At 33.5% G+C, this 16,846-nt stretch overlaps 1 protein-coding gene across 7 annotated transcripts in view; it reads right to left on the minus strand.

Moving 5' to 3' along the window:
- LOC123309143 (protein shank) overlaps positions 1–16,846 on the minus strand; it is a 131,979-nt gene that overhangs the window by 23,811 nt on the left and 91,322 nt on the right. For 6 of the 7 annotated variants that reach the window (XM_044892092.1, XM_044892090.1, XM_044892094.1 and 3 more), the window contains one exon: positions 13,140–13,314. In XM_044892092.1, the coding sequence (XP_044748027.1) occupies positions 13,140–13,292 (153 nt within the window). In that variant the 5' untranslated portion in view covers positions 13,293–13,314. Of the gene's footprint in view, positions 1–10,693; positions 10,835–13,139; positions 13,315–16,846 lie in introns of those variants that run through there. The other variant, XM_044892095.1, reaches the window with a different exon arrangement.

A 16,846-nucleotide genomic window follows, 5' to 3' on the forward strand; every position in this document is an offset into this window, starting at 1 on the left:
TTTCAATGGTCATCTGGTCTGTCGTTTCCCCTCAATTACGCTGAAAATCTATGAGCCCAAACAAGATAAGAAAAAAAAAAAATGTACGTTGATCTAGCGGACATCGTTTGTTTTTGCTGGCCGAGCAATAGGTCGACGAGGCCATTGCCCCCCCTGAACAATCGAGAAGTCGGGCTGCAGAAAGTAGTGTACGAGGAGAGTACCGCGAGTGTACGGTATCGATAGTACTCCAGTACCTACGGTAACACGAAATGGAGATTGTGTGGTACCTCGCCCATCAAGTTCTCGCAACAGTTAAACTCCGATCTAATGGTACCACGGTGCTCGTGAGCGCTTGCATGGCGCTTCGATCTGGATACCAGACATTTTTGCTGAAATGAATGGGATTTATGGAGACAGTGATTTATTATATTGATTTTCCCTACTTCTGTAACTTAATCGATCGATTTCACGACGACTCAGACAAGATGTGCAGGAATAGTCCATTCTTACACGAGTTTGTTTGTTCCATTATGTTTTCAGTACCGTTTGGCTAAGATGTCTAAAACACATCTTACGTTTGGCATTTATTTAAGTTTATTTGTCAATTTTTTGGTTTATGCAGATCACAGACATAGAGGCATGGACTGTGCCTTTCCATTCTATGCATGAAATAGGGCCAAAAAAGTGACAGAGAGAAACTGAACATCGGGCATGCTAGTTTTTTTTTTTTAGAATTTTGATTGGTCCGCATTCACCTCTATGTGAGCACAAAAGAGACAGGTAATGGCCCGACGATCATTTCTCCCTCTCTTAAAAATAACCAATTTCATGCTGGCATTGCTCAGTCCATGTCTCTATGTCTATGATACAGATGACAATCAAACATAATGGACGAGTTCAGAAACTCTTGCTAATCTTGTTAATTCCCAACAAAACACTTTTTTAAAATTCGGTCTGTGCCTTTTGGTTGCGTTTGTCGATCATCAATTAAATAATAATCATTGGAAACAACTCCAGCTTTCAAATCCGAATGATATGATAAAATTTTTTTGAATTTTCATTATAATTATTTCGACATAATTTCGTTTTTCTGTGTTTTTTGGAAAATGGTTGAAAAGTTTTACAATTTAACACAGAGTTTTGACAATACCACAGAACACTTTACTTAAGTTGGGTTATTCTGTGACGAAACCATAACTGTAAATACGAAACCAGAAAATACTACCAAATGATGTCAAAACTTTCCATGAAAATGCAAAATCAATTTTATATCATCACTTGGATTTTATAGATGGCGCTTTTCCAAGGATTGTTTAATGATTATGGGAATCGAAAGACACAAACAGTATAAAAAAACCGTTTCCATTGTAAGTGTTTTGTCGAATATTTACAAGTTTGACAAGCATTTTTGAACTGGTTCATTGCCAACTATTATCTTGCGATGAGATCACTTAATTATATTTTGATTGAGAAAATAATTTATTGAAATAAACTATACTGTAATACTTGTTCAAGGGGGTAATAATTTCAATACTACTTCTTCAAAAAACTTACCACGGTTTGGTTTATTTGAAGAATTCTATACTCGCATCAAAATGTCAAGGCATTGGCTTTAGAAGTGAATATTTGGACGATGGTTTTTATGGTTTTGATGTAATAATTAACAAAAGCGCAACGATTCTGTAGAAATCTTCGAAATATCCAAATTGACATGAAAATTCAGTTAGTAAGCTGTGGTGGATAAATCAAATCAAACTCGGTATTTCTAATAATGAATTACACAACTTGCTTTGATACCAATCCAAAAATGGAAACTTCAATAACCTGTGTCTCGAAAAAAGAACGAAATTACTTAAGGAATCTCCCCTCTTCGTTTGTACCTCCAGTTTAGGAACACCTTGTATATGGAATCGTCGATTAAATTAAACACCAACTTATACAAAGCGGGTAAAAAGTAACGCACAAAATTCACATCTTAGGTATTTATTGTTATGAATAATGAATTAGAATTTTCACATTTCAAGCATTGTGAGAGGTCGATTACAAACATTTTCAGAATTTTTTCGTTCTTTTCAATGCAAATAAGAAAATAATAAATCCCATATTTTGCCCACCTGAATACAGAATGTATCAATTCCACGTTAATTCATTGCTTCCCTATAATAATGAAAGGGTTGATGAAAAATTCCATCATTGAGCAAATCAAGCAACGAAACGTCTATCCATTTGTGCCACAAAAAGTTAGGGTTACTATTTGAACAAACTCTCTACACCCTGTAGAGGATAATGCATGACAAACCCCTCAAATGTATCTTGAATTGCGAAATTTGAAATAAAATTAATCAGTTTGATCTTTTTTCCACAAAATAGTAAATACCGAAGATACCAATGTATTTTGTGCATTACTTATTGATTACTCTGTATATGTTGATTTATATTAATTAATATTTCGAAATATAGTTGCATGCCAATATTCATATAGAGGATTTCTCCTGAAATTCAGTCCGTTAGAATAGGTATTCAATTATTAAAGATCTTGTATATTCCAGTATCCCCTTTAAGTGAAGCATCACCCTAAAATTAGAAGTTTTTTGAATAGATCTCTTACTGATGCAATCTCGCAAATGGAAAAACGACGTGGTATAATTTCAATTTGTGATTCGTGATTTAGATAAGCCAACCAACAGCCAAAAAAGAATACGAATGTAGAACTTGTTGAAAATAATCTGATGCAAGCATTTTCTTCCCCTCCAGTCGACTAATAACAAAGAGACAAAATTGATCATTTTATTGAGAAGCTTACAAGGTATCCATATTATTCTTCATCCCATTAACATGGACGATAAGAAATGAAAAGTCCGCTGAAAGCGTAAGTTTTCCATGAAAACCTCAGGGGGAATTGTAACCTGGAACGCAGCTAAATATAGCGATGGGGAGCGGAAAAGGGAGAGACAAAGCCCTTATACTTCGGGAGGGTGGAAACCCCAGAGAATCCGAATAAGTATCTACGTTCTGGAAAGTTGTTGAAACGAGAAAATAAGATGAATGGACGATCATATCTCGACTCGCCCATTTTCAACCGTATGATTGAATGCACTTTCAATTTATTCTTTCGAAAGAAGAATACATACCTGAGGAATCTGATTTATTCACTGGATTAGTGAATATTAATAATGTTTCTGTTGCAAAATGGCCATTTTATGGAGATACATATAAGCTACGACTTAATTTAACGGTGGTTTGAATAGGTCATACATGTAGAATGTCAATATTGAAACATTTCGACTGAAGTACATCCATTCATTCAATAAAATAAATAAACGATTAATCTGTATTGGGCCATCAAGACATATTCGACAGCGTGTAGCCAAATGAAAGCGAAAGTTTTTAGGGGTGATTCCTTGTTGAAAATTGAAGGGGGGTCTTTTATGTGAACAAAAAAGCTTAAGCATTTCCCTGTAAAGTTACACGCTTTCAAAAACGAAAATAAAAAATGTTATTATTTTTTTATTGGAGTTTCTGGACAGTTGAAGGAATGGCATTTTATGGGCTTCCAATAAATATTTTTTTCAATTCTGTTGTGATCTTTTGAAGGGGCGACACATGCAACCCTTATTCCATTTTTCACTAGGACTTTTATATTGAACAAAATTTCTCAACTTGAAAATATGTGTTGAGAAGAATTATTGATAGCAATTTTTTTTACTTCTGTATTATTTGCGTAAAAGCAATAGTTTCCTAATAAAAAAATATGATACAACATTGTGAATGGACTGTGAATGGAATCATAAATATCTAGAATGTGGCTGCTAAGATGCTTTGATTACTATTGTAGCCTTGTCATTGACATCGTGTAAGGCCTGAGAGCTTCAGTTTACATGGAAGATCCCCTTTAATTGTCACTTCCTTAATTTTCGCACTTATTTGATAACACTCCGAGTAACACTCTCTACATACAGGAGAAGTAAATTAATGATTTCATTCATTATTGAATTCATCTATTCATTAACTAGAATTTTACCATATAGGTTCATGTTCAGGAAGAATTTATACAATATGGAGTATGTAGTCTATCATTTTCTTAAGATAATTTAAAATTTTGTTGAACATATTCTGGAAACCAAGCATATTATTCCAGAATTGGGTAATCTAGTTTCCATCTTGTATCTAAAGATTAAAAATAGAACATTTTTTTATTCATAAAAATCTATAATTAAACTGGAAACTGAAGAAAAAGATTTTCACTTGGATGAGTTATTTATCCACAACTGCACTACATGTGTTCCGCCATTATAATAATAATTATTTCGACATTAAGTATGTAGAAGTTGGGCTTACACTGTAAACACAGTGAAGTTTACGCCAATATTAGATATGTTTATGTTTGAACGTTTATTATGATCGAGCACTGAAATTAAGAATGAAAAACTTATCCTCAGTCTTCAGAAATTTAATATTCTTATGTTTGATCATGAATCAACAAGTCAATACTTTCAGATCCATTAAAAATTTTCTATTAGGGAGTATTGTTTTACGAGCAATATATCCCCATTGTTGTGCCCCTATCGTTATATCGAATGTTGAAAGTAAAACACCCAGTCATCATATGCGCAACGTAAAGAACACGCTTCCTTCATGATGATATATGGACCACCATAAATTGTTAACTTTATGAACACCGAAAAAACGGAAGAAGTCTTCCCTAAACAAACCAGATTAGATGTTTCCTTTTGCGGTTAGAGTCTGAGTATTTACAGAATCAACAAGTTTTTCCTCACAATTTCGTGTTTGCGGTTCTTTGTAAACAAGCCCATTATTGAAAGGAATTTGCTTCTCAAGTCGAATTCCTCAGGTTACAGCGTTAGACGTTGTTCTGCTCTAATTCACCAGGAGTGAGTTCACACCACACATAAAGGTGGAGAAATTGAAATTGGGCCAAATTAAGTCCTTTTTCCGCAGAGAAGAGAATGAGGAAAAGAAACTCCTCGAGTATTATGTATCTGTTGCAGGAAACCAGACAGCTGCTTTCTATCCAGGCCTATTAAGACTCCATTAACAAAAAAAAATATGTTCTCAGTACAGTGTAGAAGTTTCCCTCATCTAAATAACATATTTCAGTTGAAATATTTTAAAGATGAAGCTTTTCTCAACAGTTTAAAAAAAATACAGACGACGATAACCAAGATGATCGTATTCACTTATATCGACCCGTCGTTGCTTGGTGGGTGTTATTTCACTTTACTCTGGGGGAATTCTTCAGGGGTCATCGGTCAGATGCTCCAGGGCACCCCACAGATACTTCAGAGGCGTGCATGCGAATACCTTCATGAAAAGTAGTTATTTCTGCCTTTGAAGACATATCAAGCGAGCAGAATAAATCTAGCGAATAATCGGCAAGGAATGTGGATAGAAAAATAGCAATAACTACTATTCAGAGGAACTTTATCATCAATGGACCGAATATGAGACTGCACAAATCGACTGTACTCTTAGGGTGAATCGGTAGACCGTTTTTCATTTATTTTTCGATTGAGAAAAGAGCAGTAAATAGTTTCTATCGTTTCCATATCTTTTATCCTAATTATTAGAGTCCAATTTATTTACTCTACTACTTTAACTCATATTTCGCATTTAAAGCTTATGTTCATTGCTGCCAACCGAACAACAACATTGAAAATCGACGAATTTCAGATAAGTGAGAAAAAATTTCCTAATTAAAACTCCACAAGCCCAACCAGTTGCTTATTTCAATCGGTATTCGAGGAATGAAATCTCAGATTAAAATCACATGACTGTGTGTTATTGATGGTGCTGAATCAAGTGATTTCTATCATTACCTCCTATGGAGAAATGTAAATTTTAAACAGGAGAATATTTCCCGTCATTAACATTACGGTACTTTTAGTTTGAAATTCAAACGTTATTGTAAAAAAGACTGTCAGAGTTTGGAAAAACATTTGCAGTGAATTTCCTATTTTCCAATAACGTAAAAGATTTAAAATTCGTCTGGAATCTACGAGTTTTATATGTATACGAAACCGAAAGTATTCAGTTTCTTCATTCGTGAATTCAAGAATTAGAGAAAAGTTGCGGAAATGTCAACGTCGAACGAAAGGACCTGAAATTAAAGTATCGGATTGGCCCATACTGAAAAACTATAACGAGAACCTTGAACTTTATAGCTACTGTTCGTTGGATTGAAATGGACCAGTAATCGATTAGAGGCAAAATGACATCGTATATTTCTATTCAATTCACCTTGAAATTCGCGAAATTGGGAAATATTAGAACGTATAGGTATAGAGTGCCCTGAAATTAATGCAACATTTGTTCACACATTCTCGAGAGAAAATTAGGAAAACCCCTGTTTTTGTTTTTTGAAGATTGTTAAACCGTTAGAAAGCCCACTCAATTGAGAAACTTTCTTGCTTTTTGCCATTTTTCTTGAAACATAAGAGAGAGAAAAATCTAAAAATGTGATTGAATGTATATGAAGATTCGAATGGAATTTCAATTGTCTGACATTTTCACATTTTTCAATATTTTTTAAAAATACACTAGCCATAATAACAATCTGGATAAAAACAGCATAAAAATATTGTATGTCCCTAAAAACAGTGTGAGCTGAAACCCAAAAAAAAAAATAAAGGAAGGACTGTTAGAGAAAAAGAAATGAACTAGAAAAATCAGAGGAAACAACACGAATATTTTTTTCATTGAAATTTTAGTGAGGCTACACGATAAATGAACTTAGTAAGAGTATGCTCGGTTTAATTGAAAATCCCCAGGAATATTTTCACAATGTTCTCCAAAGCCATCTTTGACGTTCGACCTGGAATTAACAAATTAAATAAAATGAAACGCTTTTCAGAAGTTGACGTACCAGAACCAATTTATTTATATTACTCGTGTATTTGTTATCGGGTTTGTAACCGTTCCACTCCATTTGAGTGTACCATAAATCATCTTCGGAACAGTTCGGTTAGATCTGGCAAATTTTTACCGAGATGAAAAACCTCATCCATCATCGAAAGTTTTGTTGATGGTTATTCATTAATTCTATTAATCGTGCCAACTTCATAATTCATTCCAGCATTGATGATCCGAGGAAAATCGTTAACGAGCTATATTTGATATATTTCATTAAGTGACAGATGTTGTGTCTTCAAATGGGTCGAATATTCAATTGCCCAACGATTGCTATATGTCCAATGAAGTGATGGAAATATAAGTGGTCCACGAGGTGGTCCATATATTTTTTTGTAAAAGCACACCCTACATTAACTTTCGCTCTATTGTCTCTAGAAGAAACATCTGGAATTATATTTTTAAGGGTATTTGTGGAAAAGTCGATCTCATTGAATCTTTATGCTTTATGCCTTGTTGATTTTCTCAATATTTGAAATTTGACTTACTTTTCTCAGAGAATATTCAATGAGTTGAAACTGGAAAATTTGAATTTCCAAATTATAAAGTCTGAGTTTGGATGTCTCTTCTTGAGATATCACTCAGGTTTCATCGATATTATAGGAGATATGATTATATTCAATATACTTGTTTCACTAGATATAATGAAAAACCTAAGAGAAAAAAAGATTAGGAGACTTGTATGACTATGACATAACTCAAGAGAGTGGATATTGATTATCGGCTTTTATTTCCACCCCAGAAAATGCCATTTAATCCTCCCTATAACATTAATATAGCACATATGTTCCCTATTATTTCATATAAGTGTGAGTGAACATTTCATATGGCCATGGCAAAAGATTTAGCACAGAACACCAATCAATTCATTGGAAGCTGACTTCAGATTATCCTGATCTACGAAAGGCGTCATTTGATGAATTGTCAAATTAACGTCCAAATATTAAATCACAGGAGTGATGTTGGAGTGGGGGCATAATTTTATATTCGAAATTCTGTAAGGTGTTTCTTTTTTAGGGTCAAGCAATAAACCAAAATTTACCTAGGCCAAACCCCATCCCAGAATGTGATTATGGGCGTCTAATATAATATTTGTCCTCGCGGAATCGGGATTGCAAATCACCATAGATCCGTTTATCACAGGGAATTGGTAAGGGTGGAAGATCACGCAAACATATGCAATTAGGAAAAGGGGTGATTGGAAGGTAGGGAGTGTCTTGGAAACCTGTCAGGGGTTCATGATGAACACATATTTCATATGAAAAATGTTTGAGGTCTTGGATCAATATTACTGGAACTAGAATCGTTGTTTTTTAACGAGATGTAACTTAACATGTACCTACTTCAGAAATTGAAGATAAAGGGGCGTAGAATGCAAACTTTGATTTTGCAATACATAACGCATATCAATCGCCTGAGTTGAGAATAGTAGACTTTTAGCACAGTTTTAAGCTGGAAGTCACAATTTTGGAAATTTTTGGAATTCACTTTCATGGTAGCAAGGATAATGGGTAGCAGAAAAATCTTTTTTAGCAAATTTATAAACATTAACTTTTTTTTCTCGTAGACAGATCAAAAACCAAAGATTGAAAAGTGACAAATCTTAGATTCACCATAGGAAATATTGAATTAAATCATTGAACTCATTACGGACCATCCCAATACTCATAAATCGAAAAATTTTTGCATAATGAAAGAAGAAGGAAAAATTATGGTGAATATTTATATTCGTTCAATAGCAAATAATTTCTTGGAGCTTTAAACTGGAAAAGGTTAGATTTTGCAGCAAGAAACCCCCTATGGAATGCAATGTTTATGAATCAGATCGATTCTGTATTTTTAGAGCCTTCTACAAGAAATTAGGTAATTGTTATTTGTCTAATGATTATGAAACTTTGGCAAGATCTAAAAAATTTATGCAACCAATATATGAGGGGTTCAGAGCTGAAGTGAAACAAGTCCATTCAGCCTAGTTTTGAGATGAATGGCTTAGAAATTGTTTATCACCAATTAATTCAAAAATCATTTTTTTAGATTTTAAGTGATTAGAATGTAAGCATATGCTTACATAAGAATAATAATAAATAAAGAAGTCACTTTTGAATTAATTGGAGATAAACAACTTCTAAGCCATTCATCTCAAAACTAGGCTGATTGGACTTGGTTCACTGTTCTGAGCTCCTCATACACTGCATTCACATTTATTTCAGCAGTCGGTTGGCCATGGAATAATTTTCTCAAGTTTTTGTAAGTAGAACGGAGTAAGCTCGGGAGTAAGGTTGGCACTCATGAAATGTCGTTAATGTCATAACGCCGTTGCCACAACTAATATCAATTTTTATTACGAAAATGCCGAAAGTGATTGAAAAAAGAGACAGGGTTTCAGAAAGTACTATTTAGAATTCAGATCCGCTCATTCATATAGTTATACCCTGATATTCTAAAATCCACAATACGTCAGACGGTAGCGAACATATTCAATGTTAGAGAATTTATATAATGTTTCATCTGAATCTAAACGACTTATATTTCAGCTGAATATATTTCCACAATCAGAAAGATTGTGAATGAAGAGGATGACAAAGAATTTCCTTCTATTGGGCGACCCAAAAAAGTGGTGGCATTTGAGAATTTTATGTTTTAGTGAATTAATGCGAAAAGTTTACTACAGGATTTTCGATGAATGTCATCGTAGAATGAGTTCCCGAAAATTGATTTTTCTATTTATCATTTGACTTGTCCTATACATTGTAAATTTCTTAAGGTACCAATAAATACCTAATTATTATTATCATAACAATGTATTAAGATGAACAGCCACAAATACGCGCCAATTGTCCTGTTAATTGTTTATTCATGTGAAATTTTTGTTTAAAGGTTAAGTTCATCAAGACTTGAAAATTCCTTCAAGTTTTTTCACTTATATTGATGCAAGATGATTTTGTTGAAGAATTTAACATTCTTGTAAATATCTGTTAATTCCTTCGGGAGATACCTATTCCCAACCACTGCATCATATGCATTTCATCTTCAGGTTAATATTTTTGGAATCTACAACTGATGTAACGTATTCAAACTTTAGCCAAAGAAGATAACGAACATCAACTCTCCTCAAGCTAGTGCATATTATGATATTATACTGATCTCTTGTATTTTCCATGCAAATAACTGGATTCGGTATGCCTTCAATCAGTTTGTATAAACTTCAATTATGTTCGTCACATATTTTCCGAAGAGATTTGACATGGTGATAAAATACGTAATAACAGAAACTTTTACGTAGAACGGGCAACATAGCGTTGATTGAAAAACAAAAAATGTTCATAACCCCACATTTCCGTACTATACAGAGTGAAATGTGTCAAATTTCCATGGCCAATCGACTGCTAAAATAAAAGTGAATGGAGTATACGTATTTAATGTATCAGAAAAACATTATTCAAATTCTAAACCTTCGAAAACTATTTAATCGAAATAATGACATTGATAACATCAGAACGAAGTTTTGAAAGCCTTCATAAACGGATAAATCAATGCTAATTCTTGAGGGGTGAAATAAGATAATTACCCAAACTTTTTCAACGCATGCCAACTCTGAAGCGAAGTCAGAATATAGTCAAGACTTACCTCTCACCAAATATTCAAGTTGAAATATCACCCAAACACAGCCAAGAAAATCCAAAGCTCAAAATTTTTAACATCAGGAAAGCAAGTCATGCATCGCGAACAAAATGTGGATGCAAAAAGGCACATCTATAACTAACGCGTGCACTAAATTACCTACCCTATACCAAGTAGCCACCTGAATTCCGCCAACATCCACCAGAAAACCATCACAAACAGACATATTCGTTAGAAATACATAAAACACACAAGCGAAAAAATACAACCACGATGCCTTATTGTCCCCTTGATTCTGATCTTCATCTGCTTGAACAACGTGAGGATTCTAAGAAAGTCGACACACCGTAAAAATGGATGAGTATTTCGCAACTTTGTTCACATAAGACAATTGACAATCGGATAACTAAAATGAGATGTTAAGAATGCGTGATCATTCAATTCGATTGTTTTTCACTTTCAGCGATTATCTTGTGAAATTCATACGTTTATTGTTATTTATGTGAAACTTCCTGTGAAAAACATAACTTTTGTTGGCATGGATATTCCCTCAACTCAGGAATCTTCCGTATCAGGAAATGATACTTATTTCTTCCGCTGGAAATCAATAGAACTTCAAATACATCTCTGACTTAAATTCTGGTTCTGAAATTTAACATATTTTGCTATATTGGATGCTTTTTCAGAATTTTATTTTTATTTCCTTTATTTATCCTTTTTTTTCATTCCAAGAACGAAGCTGTTCAGATACATGAACAGAAGGAAGATAAGAAAATTTTGAATTAATCTAAAACATCTACAAGGATATTTTACGATCAACAAGTTTGATATCAAATATATTAACACACACCTATCGTGTACTGCTACCTACAACCATTGAATATTAATACTATCGAGTTTAATACTCAATGCTACAACTGAAAAAGAGGACAATAAGGCATAATTGAGATAAACCGTTTCAATAAAAACTCATCTTTCTCGTGATTGTATTGAACAACTGCAAAATAATTAAAAAAGCTTTGAACAGTTCTCATTGGAATATTGCCAGTGATTCAATCTACGCTAGAAGTGAATGATTAAAATGCTGTGCAAAGTGAAATGTTTCTTGTTGGAGATTGAAAACTTCAGTTTTCACAGTTTGAGAAAGAATTGTTCTGCCAAGTTTTCGTTCGGAATATTTCAAAATTATAGGTGGAAGGTTTGTAATATTTTCCGGAATTGCAACCAAAAAATAATCACAAAGGATGTGCTAACAACATACAGGGTGTACATGAATAGTGGCTAAAAAATTCGAGGAGTAATTCCTCGTCAAAAAACTAGGGCGGTTCTTTAGTATAATTTTTTTTGAGCAGCCTCTGTAAACTCCTTAAAGATCTCACCTGTAAAGCAATTTCCAGTTTTTTCTGAGAAATCAGAAAACCGACAAAAATGAAATTGGACAGACATTATTTGGGAGCGAGATATGGTGGTGTTTCCTTACAATTGCAAAGGGTGGAAAAAGAAAAAGCCACCCCTAAAATTCGTCTCACATGAAACTTTTCATCTTATCCATTGAAAAATAAATTTTTAATCTAAAAGCTTGATTAATTTTTAACGAATGTAATTTGTTGTTGAAAATAACGGTTTTTGAGAAAAAGAATAATTTATCAACAGGTAAGTAGCGTGGGTTGTAGAGGGTAGAATTAAATTTATTTAGTAGGCGGATATCAAGGTGACATTAAAGGAGAACACTACAAACTATTTTTATAGTCTTGTCGCTCTCATAGAATATTGCATTTCTGTCAGTTCTTATGTTTCTAAGGAAAAAAATATTGCCTTTTAGATGTCATCTTAAGGGGGTAGTTTCTAAGCAAAGGTTGCCAAAAAATTTTATATGTAAAACCCACACTATTTTTGACGACAAAGAATCAACCCTTAAATTTCTTCCTATTCATTTACCCATTCATTTGAACTCAGTATATTTCACAACTTCTGCTGAAATTTCGATGAAATTAACCTGACCTTATCAGATATTTGAATTAGACGAATTTTTTGACCATTCCATCTACTATCATCATATTTTAAGAATTCTAGTATCATATCTGACTTTCCAACTTATTCTTTATTCTTCATCCGACACCTTCACTGGTGAAAAAATACTTATAATTCCAAAACATTTTTGTAACGTATTTGAAATTTTTTCGTAACAAAAACTATAATCATATCCTGAAGAATGCCGATGTTTTTCTGAATATAAAATATCGTAATTAAAAAACCAAAATGCTTAGAAAAGATCAGGGTTCAATGTGATACCAGCTGACAACAGCTGTTATAGCTGTTACACTCTACAGGGTGTTACAAATTTCGAAAAAATAAACTTTGCCTCATTATCGCACCCCGTATATAATATGAATGATAATTTTTGCAGTAGCACCATAACAGAGAAATTAATCTAAAATAAAAAAATCATTGAAGACCATTGAAGGCAGGTAGATTTTTTTTAGTCCTAAAAATTGTTTTTTTTTTGTCATATGAGCAGAAAAAACATTAACCTCAAATATGTGGTCAACTATGAGTGCAAAAACGAACAAATCAGAACTGCAGCTGAAACAACACGTAAGATTACTGACCTTAGGAAGGGACGCCAAGCATTGCTGTTTGACATCCCAGACGAGTTGGTCCCTAGGAAACTGGAGGCACTTTTGAATATTCAGCTCCGGCACGTGTATCCTGACCAGGAGGTAGCCCTCCTCCGAGCACCCCCTATCGCCCTCCACCTCCATCTCCGGACTTATTTCTTCACATCTGCAACAAGACGAAATATCGACTTCAGCTTCATCTTTGGGACCAGATTGAAATAATTCGGTTTGTTGTATGAGTCAATTTCATCCGAATTATCTGTGCAAATTACGGCCGCACTTATCTGTGCTGACACAATCGAGATTCGGAGAATGAAACGAATCTCTAGATTACGAAATTGGGAAGACATTTTTTTGTAGGTTGATAGAAATTTAGGAGTCGACATTTGATGTAAAATTGGTAAAAAGAATTATACCGTATTACTTTGGTCCTTGAACACGTGCTTAAAACAAGAGCTTCCATCCGTCAATTTGTTGCACTACCGGTAGATTCGGGTAACTTGGGACAGTCCTGTAACTTGGGACAATTACGCCCAATGCAGATTTCTTTGTTTCTTACCATTTATGAGTGAAAAGATAAACTTATAAGATTGTGTAGCGCCTTTTCGGTTAGTTTAACAATTAATTCCTGTTGAGTTTGCCGTGATCAGAGCGTTTGAATTGACAGGAAAAATTAACGAATTCAGGAGAGTAAATGCGCATTTTTTATGGCCCTTATACTTTCTAGTGTCCTATACATGTGTTTCACTTTGTGCATGTGTAATTGTTTTTCTGGATACGTGGGATATTGGGATATTAGATATGTCATGAAACAAGGTTGTTTACAAATCAAACGGCAACACGGATCTCATTCATTTATTTTGTTGTTTTATAGGGTGACTTGGGACAATGCCGAATAGATGCAAGCGGTGCATTGGCAGCAAGAAATATGCCGATTTCTTGCAGGATATTATTATTTACGTTATTTCCACAAAGAAATCACCAAAGAATGAAAGAAATCAAAGTTCCCTTGTTTTGTTCAGTTTTTTTTACATTTGAGTTGCAATATATTTACTTTCGCTGTAATAGGGATTTATCATTTAATTCCCTTATCGAATTTCAACTATATAATCACAAATTCTAATTTTTCAAAACTATACACCGTCCCGAGTCACCTATTTCATTTGAGAGTTGAGAAATCAATAGATTTTAACTTGTGTCCCAAGCCTCCCAAATCGGTGGGTGACTTGGGACAAGTATATTTAATTTTTTTTCAAAATTTATATCCGAATTCTGAAGCATGTTATATATCCTAATCAATATTGTGAGTCATTAAGTATATTCGAACCTCTTTTTCACATAAAAATTTGTCACCGTTTTGAAAATATGACAAGTTGAGTTCAACCGAATCAGTCACCCGAATCTACGGTGTAGAGGAATTACAATTATTCAGAAATTATTTTATACAGGGCGAGTCTTTGACTCGTACAAATAATTTTTCATTGTCGGACCTGATGAAAATATATAGCCAGGGGTAGCTGTGCTACACGTGGAAAAACAAAATTACCTTCAGAATAACTACCTAAATCAGTGACACTACACATCTGTGGATCTTTTAAACAGAGTTGTATTCAGGCAACAAATAAATGAAAGACTATATTCCGAAATTCATTTTATTCGATACAACCATATGTGAGATGGAACTGAAAATAACATTTTCTTATGGTTTTTCAACAGTCTGTATCTTTCAAACTGAGCCGATTCGGAAAAATTGGTAAAGGAGCAAATTGTTCCTTTTGACCTCAAGAATCTACTGTTGCAATATTTGTACGAATCAAAGACTCACCCTGTATATTAGTACATGAATAACCTAATTTTCTCTCCTACGAGAGTAAGTAGAGATCAACCTACATGTACTTGACGAATAGGTGTAGTTGAAATTCAATTAAAAAATCAAGTTCTTAGGTGAAGAATTACAAGAGTAAGGTATGCTGCCCCTCAACAAACCTTACTCGATCTTCGGAAGATATAGTAGAGGAGATGATTAGATTCCGGTTATGGAACATGATAATTCCATAACAATAATTTTTCTCCCATTAGATGAATCAATAGCAGCCTGAAGATGAATTCCGCTTGTACCATCTTCACTTATTTCCCATAAACTAGGTTTTTAGCACAGGAGGTGAGTGATTTACTGATTCATATCGGCAGAACAAATTCGCAATTATCTAAAAATCTGAGCTCAGAACGAAAGCTATCGGAAATGAGTAAAAACTAACCGCAAGTTCTCATCCAATAAAAGGCATTAGGAGACGATTTACGGTTTCCCTGTACAGTTATGCATAATAAAAACGAATCTGTAGATTTGTCGGATATCTATGGCTCCTATTACATATTTTTATATCATGAAAAGAAGTTACTTTTGAAAACTTAACGATAAAGTTTCTTACAAGTACCTCCCTACTATACATGATTCACTTGGCGGAATGCCTCTGAAATCTAGTCTAGAACATAAATAAATTTTATTATACCTGTACCTATATGCGGTATACCTCATAGTCATTTATGCCAGTACGTTCCAAATCATATTCTGAAGAGATCTTGTGCAATCGTGTCGTTTTATTTCATTTTATACTTCGAATCTAAACATTATTGTTCTATTTTATAAAAGTACCATAATTTATAATTTCTAGGAACGTAAATAATCGTATTGTGTAATTTTAAAAATTTTTCTATTTCTCGTCTGGTTTTGATTTCGAAGTTTTTCATCCATATTGTTCATAAGTTCGCATAATTCCTTCATTTTTTAATCAATCATATTGAAATCTGGAAGTGTCAAACAAAAACATTTTGAGGAACTGAAAAAACGAAAAGAAACTTTACTGAAACACTCAAAAATCATCTGAGAATAAAAATTGAGAGGAAAACTGTCAAAAGTCATTCAATGGAATTGAATGAGGTTTCGAACCACTTATGACGTTTTCTTAAATTGCCCGACTTGAAGTTGTACTGATGCTTTTATCTGTCATTGAAAATTTGTGAAGAGTACTATGTATTTTGCATTCTTTTATTTTTTTATGGAAAATTGTCCTGTTTTGAACAGGGTTCGAGTCCTAGCAGATTTTTTTTCACTGCTAACGTTTATCTTATCTTCCTGATACAGAAAGTGGATCATTGCTCGTTATTATTGTTTTGATGACCTAATCAGATAACTGATGATAAAATTGATAGCGCACTGCGCTTACATATCTGTGCGAGTTAAAAAAATCTTATTCATAAAAATGATACACAATGGAATGTTTGAAATTATATAAGCGGTTAGGTAATAGAGAGAAAAAACTTATCCAACTATGAGACAGAAGTGAGTTCTATTCCTATTCATTTTTGGGTAAAAAATCCAGTAACACAAAAATAACAGAAATAGGGGAAGAATGGAACGCAAGGATGTAAAATTTGTGGCAGTGATATTTTTTTGCAAACTCATTCAAAATGGTACCTGAATGTTACAAATTAGAATGCGCAAAAAAAAATAGTAAAATTTTTGTTTAAAATTGTTTTTTTTTGTATTTCTTTTTTAATTATCTACACAATTGAAAGAAAGTGATATAATTATGCGCAATAATTTCCGCTTCATATAGTTCCCCCTATATAACTCGTAATAATTAGATGCCACAATGCCCTATCTGTAGAAAGGGCTGTTTTTTTTTCGTATTGAATCA

The sequence above is a fragment of the Coccinella septempunctata genome, chromosome 3 (genome assembly GCF_907165205.1).
Source record: "Coccinella septempunctata chromosome 3, icCocSept1.1, whole genome shotgun sequence".
Classification (NCBI taxonomy): domain Eukaryota; kingdom Metazoa; phylum Arthropoda; class Insecta; order Coleoptera; family Coccinellidae; genus Coccinella; species Coccinella septempunctata.